Source organism: Balaenoptera musculus, chromosome X (genome assembly GCF_009873245.2).
Source record: "Balaenoptera musculus isolate JJ_BM4_2016_0621 chromosome X, mBalMus1.pri.v3, whole genome shotgun sequence".
Classification (NCBI taxonomy): domain Eukaryota; kingdom Metazoa; phylum Chordata; class Mammalia; order Artiodactyla; family Balaenopteridae; genus Balaenoptera; species Balaenoptera musculus.
Genome location: NC_045806.1, coordinates 126,980,010 through 126,990,508, shown reverse-complemented (window position 1 = coordinate 126,990,508; position 10,499 = coordinate 126,980,010). Strand labels below are relative to the sequence as shown.

The 10,499-nt window shown below is 58.2% G+C and overlaps 1 protein-coding gene across 15 annotated transcripts in view; it reads right to left on the bottom strand.

Moving 5' to 3' along the window:
- Positions 1 to 1,240: 1,240 nt before the first annotated feature.
- ATP2B3 (ATPase plasma membrane Ca2+ transporting 3) overlaps positions 1,241 to 10,499 on the bottom strand; it is a 44,164-nt gene continuing 34,905 nt past the window's right edge. For 11 of the 15 annotated variants that reach the window (XM_036840594.1, XM_036840595.1, XM_036840601.1 and 8 more), the window contains one exon: positions 1,241 to 4,183. In XM_036840594.1, coding sequence (XP_036696489.1) covers positions 3,863 to 4,183 — 321 coding nt within the window. In that variant the 3' untranslated portion in view covers positions 1,241 to 3,862. The remainder of the gene's footprint in view (positions 4,184 to 10,499) is intronic. The other 4 variants (XM_036840606.1, XM_036840607.1, XM_036840609.1 and 1 more) reach the window with 1 other exon arrangement.

Here is a 10,499-nt window from a genome sequence, read left to right as displayed (position 1 = left end):
CGTGTTCACAACTGCGTGATTCACAATAGCCAAAATGTGGAAACCACCCAAGTGTTCATTGAAGGGTGAATGGACGAACAAGATGTGGTCCATCCAATCAGTGGAATGTTATTCAGCCTTAAAAAGGAAGGTCGTTCTCACACCTGCTACAACATGGCTGGACCTACAAGGCATCACGGTCAGGGAAATCAGCCAGGCACAAAGGACGGATGCTGTGTGACTCCACTTGTATGAGCCGCTTAGAGTCGTCAGATTCCTAGAGACGGAACGTAGGATGGGGGGGCACGGGCTGGGGGAGGACGGGCTGGGGGAGGGGGAGGGGGCACGGGCTGGGGGAGGACGGGCTGGGGGAGGGGGAGGGGGCACGGGCTGGGGGAGGACGGGCTGGGGGAGGGGGAGGGGGCACGGGCTGGGGGAGGGGGAGGGGGCACGGGCTGGGGGAGGGGTAGGGGGGCACGGGCTGGGGGAGGACGGGCTGGGGGAGGGGTAGGGGGCACGGGCTGGGGAGGGGTGGGGGCACGGGCTGGGGGAGGGGTAGGGGGGCACGGGCTGGGGAGGGGTAGGGGAGCCATGGGCTGGGGGAGGGGTAGGGGGCACGGGCTGGGGGAGGGGTAGGGGGCACGGGCTGGGGGAGGGGTAGGGGGCACGGGCTGGGGGAGGGGTAGGGGGCACGGGCTGGGGGAGGGGTAGGGGGCACGGGCTGGGGGAGGACGGGCTGGGGGAGGGGGAGGGGGGCTAGTGTCTAACGGGGACAGAGTTTCCCTTGGGGAAGATGGACAGTTCTAGAGATGGATGGTGGGGATGGCTGCACACCAACCTGAGTGTACTTAATGCCGCCCAACTGGGCGCTGAAAAATGGTTAACGTGGTCAACTTGATGTTATCTGTACTTTTCCACAATAAAAAACGAAGCCGTCTGCATGCGTGCCAGGGTTCCGGCATTTGGGTGGTATTCCCCGCTCCCACCCTCCTCTGAGGATGCCACTCTGGAGATTCAGGTCAGGCCCTTCCAGGTCAAGACAGTTTGAGGACCACCATGCGAACCTGACCCCACAGGGTGGTCGAGCCCTCTCCTCCTTCCATTAGGACTGCCAAGGTGGCCACAACCCCAGGGGAACCCCGCTGCTCCGGGGACTTCCCCCAGCTAGGTGAAGGGAGGAAGGCGCTTCTCTTTAGGTCCGGAGGAGAATTCACCAAATAAGAGATCACACACGTTACCCAGACTGAGATTGTGGGAGCCTTTCATTTTTTTTTTTTCAATACACAGAAATTTTGGTCTATTCTTTAAATTAGGAAATTCAACTACAGACTTTAAATTATTATGCATCTGTGGTCTTCCTCATTAAGATATTTTTGTTCATCTTTATAACAGGCAGATAAAAATGTAAAACAGATTTAATAACTGAACACAGTTGACCAAGCCATTCCATATCAGATAATGCTTTAGAGAGAGGGGCTTCCCAACGAGATAGGGCCCCCAGCCTGAAGACGCACAGAAATGAGAGCAGCGATCTGCACCCCACACCCCATGGAAAGGCAACCTAGGGACTAAACAATCGCCGTGTACAGGAGGCAACTTTGGACAGCAGCAGCAAGGCTTTGCGTCTACAACAGAGGATGAAAAGAAGCCCGTGAGCATAGCATTACTCAGTGTATATTCTTCAATTTAAACATTTCCAATTTTAGTTCTTGTTTAAGAACACACAGACCCTCAACAAATTGAGTTGCCCTGTTTGTTGTTGTTTAAACAAGGACATTAGGGAACAATTTACAAATGGGTAACATTCTCAATGTGCCCTTTGGAAGAAAGGGATGGCTTTAAGTTACCGGTAGCTGGCATTTTAAGTGGGATTTGCTTTTCTAACCGAAATTCCTTTGCCCGAGATTTGACTACTCCTGCACGGGGGTGACATGGCATTAATGTTAACAGTGGGGACCGAGCACGCTTGGGACGCCGCCTGCCCGGATGCACACAGACACAAGTGGAGGCAAGGCAAGCCCTGGCCAGGGGCTGCGGGATGGGCACGGGATGGGCGAGCCAGCCTTGCCACTGGTCCAGCTGCTGCTCAACTGCTGAGCGTGTCCCTCCACCCCTCAGCTCCCAGCTGTCCCCCCGCGGCTCAGCCCCAGGCCCGAGCGACAGGCACCTGTACTAGCTGCGGTCGGACCCCAGCCTCCTCCCTGCAAAATGTGAGACAGAAGAATTCTGAAGGTAAAAGAACCCCTGCTTCTTCTGCATTTCCCACCCTGGTTATCGCGCATTTGAGGAAAACTGAGGCTTGGCACGCTGCGTGTCCACACTGCCAGGAGAGGCTCCCGAGGGAACCATCTGGGGAGCCCAGGCCCAGCTCTCCCCACCTGCAGACCAGGTGCTCAGCCGATGACGTGGCAGAGCTGACCTCCTCAGCATTCCGCACTCGCCATTACAGCAACAGAGGCGAGGTACCATGGCTCCCAGGGGCTTGGCGTCCCCGAGGTCGCCGTAGGTGGCTGCAGGCCCAGATCCATGCCCTCGTGGGTCACAGTTATCCTTGAACGAGAACACCAGGATCCGAAGAGTGCTTTGCACTTTGGCGGGTGGTGACTGAGAACCTTTCCCAGTCGCTTTATGGGCGTCTCAGTGACAACTTCTTGGCATTTGCCAAAGCAAAGCGGGAGTCCAGGTGGAGGCATCAAGGGGGCTGGGGTCTGCGCTGTGGCCGAGTCGGCTCCTCCTGGGTTTGGATGGAGCCTCTGTCTCCACTTTCTTTCTGACTCTCTGCATTCTTCCCCACCTCCACCCGTGGACCTGGCTCTCCTGGGGCTGCTCTGGGGATTCTGGATCATCCCAGGAGGTCAGGCATGGCAGGCGGCCTGGCTTCACGCTCTTGAAGTTGGGGCTCTGACAAAGAAAGCCCACCCACTGGCCAGAATTCAGGGCTTGGAATTGGAGTTGGAACCAAAGGAAACCGAAAGCAAAACTCCCCCTTCGGCCTACTGGAGGGAATCATTCTCATCAATACTTTGGTATTTTCCTTTTAAATAAAAATTCCATCGCATGGTGTTTTTTTCTCTATAGGCAGGGGTCTCAAAGTGCAAATGTTCCAACTGTTCCAACTGTAATTGCTCCGGCCTCGCGCCTGCCTTCCCAGGAACTGTGCTGGGAGGACGGAGGATGGAGCGGACTGGGGGAGGGGAGCAGTGCGGGGGAAGGGGGTCCCAAGCAGCCAAAAGGATATTCTTGCAGTCTAGTTCCCTGAAAAAAACCCTGCCGCGATAAATAATGAAATTTCAAAATGAAAACACCCGATAAGAGAAATGGAAATATCATGCCGTTAAGTAGTTCCTTATTCTTTAGATATGCATCTGGTCCTGTGTGCACGTACACGTCTATACGCGCACACACGTGGCTACGCACACATGCACACACAGACTGACTGCACGCGTCCTGGGGAGGGGGTGCTGGGCCGGTGGACCATCTGGGCGGGAGCATCCTTCCTGCAGAGCGGCGCTCGCCTGTTGTACCTGTTGATCCAATTGCTCTGCAGCAGGTGCCACGAAGCTCGCAATAAACCGAAACCAGCCCTCTGCCCCGCTGCACAGCCCAAACAGGGAACATCTGGTGGAATTACAGTGTTCGTTTAAAAAAGCTTCCGTAGAAAAAGGGGGGAACACAACGGTTCTTGCTCTCCGGTCTCTCCTTCCTCCTCCTCCCCCTCCTGGTCCTCCTGAGTAAGAAGCCTAGAATGGATTGGCTTCTGGCAGGTGCCTTCGAGCATCTTCAGCCGCCTGGCGGGCCCTCCTCGTGGCCGGTGCCCTCCACCGGCCCGCCCGGGTGCGTGTGTGTGCGGGGAGTGCGCGCGCCATGCCGAGAGCAGTTCTGCTTAGAGGGACGTCTCCACGCTGTGGAGCGGGCTCCCGGGTCCGGAGGAAAGCACTGACGAGGTAGCTGGCATGGTGCCGCGCGTGGTCAGGTAGACGCCGCTGTCGATGGCGTTGTTGTTCTGGTTGGGGGAGGGCGGGGGCGGGGCCCGCAGGCGCTCCTCGCTCTCGTCCACGTCCGTGTCGTCGATGAGTGGGATGTTGTGGGTGTAGTCATTGATCAGGAACTCGGGCGTCGCCATGAAATTATGGATGGAGGTCTTGGATTCCGGTTTCTCCAGGCCTTCGTAGAGGGAGCTACGGAATGCTTTCACCACCCGGATCTGGAGGGGGAGGGGGAGGGACGGGGAGGAGGAGGAGGGGGAGGAGGGAAGAAGGAAGGAGACCATCAGTGGCTGGCTGGTGCTGGTGAGTTCCGCCCACATCCATGGCAGGGGTCACTGCATGACAAACATTTGTCTTTTGGAGCGGAACAGTCGGAGCCCTCTGCCCTGCTGCGGTCTCCCTCCCGTCACCTGATGCACATGCAGGACAAATGGCAGTGGCTTTCTCTAGGCTGACCTGGGCAGATATTCTGGAACTCAAGAGCGATGGATTCACGGGACTCCTGGCTGCTCCCTCCCACACCTTCCCCTGCACTGGGAGGGATTCCAACGTGGGAGCCCAGAAAGATGACTGGGCAAAGGGGCAGTGCTGGACAGCGGGCTCTCCACTTTCTCTTCCCAGAGAGTCCGAGGAACTTTCTGGCAAGAGAAAGTCCCCAGCCTATGGGCACACTGCAGGCCTTTCTCGAGTTGGTCCCCCTCCCTGGCTTCTCAGCATCCTCTCCTCTGTCCCCCAGCTCCTGTGGCAGCAACCCGTGCTGGCCATGCCCAGACACATCTGCCCATCACTCTCCGTGCTGCTAAGTCCAACGGCCCTTCTGTGTCTCCATCTTATTTGATCCCCCAGGGGCCGACTGCCCCTCTTTCTGGGAACTTCTCCTGGCTCCCCTGACACTGCCCCTGTCTGGCCCTCTTCCTACCTCACCGGTTTCTCTGTCTCCATCTCCTCCACTGCTCGTTACTCTGTCCCAGAGTGCCCAAAGCCCTGGCCTGTCCCTGTCCCTCCTCCTCCCTGACCATACCCCCAGGCTCACCTCCTCGCCTGGCCACGGCTCTGGGCTCATCTGGCTATAACCAAGGACTGCGGCCCAGGCCCCTCGTCAGAGCTCCAGGCCCAAGAATCTGACAGTCCCCCATCTGGAGGCATCCAAGATGGAAAATGGCCCCATTTTTAATTTACACCGACCAAGCCTGTCCTGCTCGGATGCCCTGATCCACCAGCTGGATGCATTTGATCAGGTCGTCATTTCCCTTCTCAGACCCTTCCGTCCTGCATCTCCTGCCATCAGAGGCCCTTTGTAGTCTGCTGATACCCGCCCCTCCAGCCTTTCTCACCCTCCTCCTTTTCACTCTCCAAGCCACACAACTTCTTTCAGTCCCTGGAATTTGGTTGGGGGCCATATTCTTCCCCCAGTCACATTTTCTACACCTTGTTCCCTGGCTGCCCCACTGGCATCTGCAGACCTCAGATCAGCACAAGTGCCCCCTGGGGAAGAGCTTCCCACAATGCCCTGCTCCCCAGCTACCGAGGCCCCAGCTGAGCTCAGGCACCCCTGACCTCCGCACCTCCTGCAGGACCCTGCTCTCAGAACTAGCCCCTTGGCCTCCGCTGGCCGCCCTGCCTTCACCTCCACATGTGCTCAAGTCTCATTGGGTTTGCTGCCTCTCTCTGCTCCTTCCTTGGGCCCCCAGCCTGGGCTCCCTCATGTTTCTAGAAGGCAGAATCGATGGGAGGCCTTCAGCTGGGCCCCACACTAGCCAGCTGGCCCTGTGCGGAGATGGGGAGGCCAGAGCCTCCCTATGTGAGTGGGTGGACACAAAGTGAGTTCTAAAGCCATTTCCAGGTCCAAGGTTCTAGGGTTGGGTTTTCTTGGTTTAGACAAGGTGTTGGCAAACTGTGGCCCAAGAGCTAACTCTGGCCCACAACCTGGTTTTGTAGGTAAAGTCTTATTGGGTACACGGCCATGCCGTGTCCTCTGAAGGACATGTCCAATGTTCATTGCCGCCCCCTGGTTTAGACCATGGATCCCTTTCAACCCTCCAGTGTCTGGATCCCGGGGTCAGCCTTGCTCAGCCAAGCTCAGTGCTCCTAGGTCAGTTTAAACCAGGAGAACCTCACAATCAAGTGCAAAAACAAATGAGCCAAAGGGCTCCATAAAATTGGAATTTTCTGATTCCATATCTTAAATCCAGTTAGGATTTTCTCTGAATTTGGTGAAGCCACATCTTCCAGATCGTAGGTGGCCATCATTTGCTGTCGGCCCCTTCATTCCCCAGACTGGCTTCTGAGATCGGGGTGACACAGAAATTGACAATCATTTGACATTTTTAATGGAAAGAAACAATTCACTTTTTGTAGCCATGGCAGATGTGGCCTCATGATTTGGGCCTTTTCTGGTGCCAGGACTGTGGGAGAGCCACTGGGACACTGGCTGTGGCGGTGTGGTGGTGGAGGGTCTACCCCGGCTGCCAGCCGCCCCCGCAAGCCACGGAAATGGGAGCAAGCGGCGTGCTGCCGCCCTTGACCCTGGAGGCCTTTGTGGTAAGTTTGCCAGCAGTGATCCAGTGCCCCTGGCTACATCCTTTCCCCTCACTTGGACCTGGGTCATGTGATCAGGCCAGGCCCCTGCTCAAAGTCATCCTCAGCTCCCCCAGAGGGTGGCCGGCTACCCTCCCCAGCTTCTGCTGCTCTGGCCTGGAAGGCTCCTTCAGGGCCCTCCTCCTGGGTGTAATCAAAGACTCACTTTGATGCCCTTCACTAGCCTTGCTTGCTGCCTGTCGCCAGAGCCTGGTGCAGAGCGGCCTCTCAATCACCAAGAGAAGGTGCCAGGGCTGCCCACTCAAACGTGCGCCGTTGGCTTGAGTCATCCTGAGTGTCTCACAGCTGACGGTGAGTCAGCTTCCCTTTCCCTGCATGCAAATCTTGGGCTCTTAACACATGGCTTGGGATTGGTCTTATGATGGGGCGTTTTCAGGCCACTCCACGCTGAAGGGCACAGTCAACGCCCGGGACACGGGTTTGGTGGGAACTGGGAAACGTTTCTAAGAGAAGGCTGCCCTGGAGGCCTGAGCTCGCACCTGGGAGTCTGAGGACATCCCCACGGTGGAGTTTAGTGCGTCCCTGCGAAGGCCTGGTCACAGCTGGGTGGGTCCAGCGCCCTCCCCAGTGCGTGACCCTTACTGCCTCCTGAAGCTCCTCTCCTGGCCTGGGACTGTCCCAGGGACCAGGGCAGGGTCTTCAGGCCACCTGTCCATCTCTAGGACGCCCAAAGGGATGTCACTGCCCTCAAGGCTGTGAGTGCCGCCCACAGCCCACAGCCCACCTCGACGCCATCAATGCCCCCTGCACCGCCTCCACCTGCATCTGCAGCCGGGGCCGCCCTTCCCGGCACGCGCTGCTCCTGCACCTCCCGTCGATGGCTAACGGGCCTCTCGAACTGAAGAAGGTCCAGGAGGACCCTCAGCCTTGGCCCCCGCCGACCCTGCCCCTCGCCTAGTCTTCGCATCCTGGTGCCGGGCTCTGGCTGAAACTTGGAGGCACCAGACCCAGTGCCGTACATCAGCGTGTCTTGTGGCCCCTCTTTCCCGAACCTCTCCAGGGTGGAGCCCTCCCCGCCTCCAGTGCTGCGGCTGTGTCTGCCAGGGACCCGCAAGCCCCGAGCGCAGAGGCGCCCCCTGCCTGGTCCCTGGATCTTTCCCGGGCTCCAGCCTGCGTGGCTGCCGTCCCTGGGGCCTCTAGTCCCACCCGTCTCTCTGGCCGCTGAGTCAGGCCCTGCGCTCGCTGTGTAGCAGGCAGGGACTCCAAACATCCCAGCAGCTGCTGAAGCTGCTCTGGGTCCTGACTGGTGGCTCTCACACTGGTCTGCGCAGTGTGGGACACCCCCAAGTCCAGGTTACTGCAAGAGAATGTAAAGGTAAAGAAAGACGTGAAAAGCACCGGCCAGTAAAGAGGACTTCTCGATTACAGCCAATGAGGAGCAGGTCTGGCTGGGGCTAGGGGCTGTCCCACGGCTTCCCACCCCTTTCCGGGTGAGGCCTGTCACGCCCCACCACCTGGTGTCTGACACCGCGCCCTGCTTCCTCCTTTGCTGCCATCTCCCTCCCCCTCATCTAGGTTACTCTTTGCCCCTCTCTCGGGGCTGCGGCCCCTCCAGCTGTTGGTACGCAGGGGCCCGGCTTCGTTTGGCCCTGTTCTCTTCCGCCCCCACTCCCCAGGGACCTCGCCGGTTGGGTGCCCCGTGCTCCCTGCACCGCACCCCTGCTTCCAGGCTGGACACTGGCCTCCAGCTCTTCCTCCTGCTGCTGTCTATCCCCTATCGTGGCCGAGGGCCCCAGGGTCGTCTGGGCCTTTTCTCCATCCACATCCGTGCATTTCCTGGGCGCTTCTAGCCATCTGTCTGCTAAGGAGCTCCCACCTCAATGTCCAGACTCGGGGCTCTGCCTGCTTCTTCAACTTTACCTCCCACCCCCCACGTCTCCTCCCTTGTCTCCCTGTTGCCACCCTTGACGTCCACAGTCTCTTCTCAGCATGGCAGCCTGAGCAATCTTTTCAAACGGAAGTCAGAGCGTGTCGCACCTTCCACTGGTCCAAACACTTCAGTGGCTGTGTCTCCCTCAAAGGAAAAGTCCTGCCAGGGCCTGCCTCGGGCCATTCTCTTCCTCTTTCTCCTTTACCCTCTCCAGCCTCCCGGCTCTTCCTCAAGCACGACACTCCTGCCTCAGGACCTTTGCACTGGCTGTTCCCTCTGTCAGGAAGGCTCTCCCCCAGTGAGCCTCATGGCTCCCCCTCAGCTCTTTCCATTTACAGCCGCAATCCACTCATCTCCCTCAGCACCCCGGCACCTCTTCTGCCTCCTTCTCTCCCCAGCACGGTTCACCTTCAAACACCCCACACATCCCATTATTCTCTCCTCTGTCTCCTGTCACTGGAACATGAGGCCCCTGACGTCCCCAGCACCCAGCACAGCATCCGCATGCAGCAGGGGCTCAGTGGACAGGTGCTGGGAGTAGGGGGCCCACACAGCCTGGCACGTGTCTCCCACCATAGCTCCCCCGACCAGCGCTCTCCGCCCACGTTGCTCGGAGCAGCAAGCTTGAGTGTCCCCCAGGGCCATCACCCCTGCCCTGTCCCGCGCCTACACTCTTCTTCTGCCAGATCATCCCATGTTGGCCTTGTCTCCTTATTCGGAACTCAGCTCGCGGATCATCCTCTGAGAGGCTGTCCCGGACAACCTTTATCCAAAATCGTGCCACTAATGTTTCTCTCGGTCTGCTTCCTTTCCCTCTGAGGCTGGCGACCACCTGCACTCAGCGCAAGCTTACTTCTCTGTTGTTTGCTGCCCGGCCCTCGCCCCCGCACGTGAGCCCTGGCCTGTCTTCCCCTCACCGTGAGCTGCATTAGCGGGGATGGGCCACGGGCTGCTCCAGACCCGCAGGCCACACGGAGAAGGGATGCTTGTGTCAGACTCTGCCGTGGGACCACGCTACTGATGAAGAGTCGGGGTGCAAGCAGAAGGGGTGAAGGTCACGGCTGAAAGTGGATGTACCCCGCTTTTGTTTGGAACTTTAATCGCTTGCGTTTGCATTGTAGGTGGTGGTGTAGGCGGAGAAGGGACGTGAAAGCAGGGAGGAAAGCGAAGGATGAAGGAACACCCACCCCATTAAAGGAAAAGAAAAGGAGAGAAAAATAAAAGCAAAGGCTCCCGAACAACAATGACAATGGCCACAACAGAAACTGGGTCTGACACCTTCGTACTGTGGGAGAAGCAGGCCCTGGGGGGTCGTCACCCTCCGCACCCTCCCTTCTGTCTCACTGTGAAGCTCACAGAACTCAGAATTCTTCCATCCAACTCCTGCCCTGTCCTTCCGTACCAACCACTATCCAGAACCTTCTGTGGGAGGAAGGAACCTGGCAGCTTCCCTGGCATCAGGGCTTTGGATTTAGAGCAAATTCCAAACACAGCAGCCAGGGAGAGATGGTGCCTCCATGAACTTTAGGTTCCCGAGTCCCAAACCCTCCCTGTAGGCATGAGGGTGAATCATGACTTGAGAGCAACACAAAGAGGTGTGCGGTGATGGACCCACAATCAAAGGGGTAGCAAAGGGGAAGGCTCCCTTTCCTCACCACGGAGTTAGGAGACGTGAAAATCCAGACTCCAGAGTTGGCCTTCACTGAGGGATCGAATCCCAAACCAAAGACACGGCTTTGTGTGTGTTGTCAAGCCGAAAATGCTGGTGACTTGTGAGTTTTGTGAAGATTACCTCCCATTCTGTGGGCATGCATGTGTGCCCAGGACCGGGACAGGCCAGACTCAGTGGCCGGCGTCAACGAGATGTCACACGGAACTGACCCAGGCATGGAGAGTCCTGGGTTTTTCAGGGGCTCGGCCTTGCCTCTCATCCTGGCTGTCTCCAGCTGCAGGGCCTCAAATAAGTCTCCTGAGCTTCCTGGGCCCTGGCTCCCAGCCCCAGGGGTCGGCCCGGAAGTGTGTACAGGGGAGGGCTCTGGAGCAGGGCTTCCAGGGTCTGCCTTAGG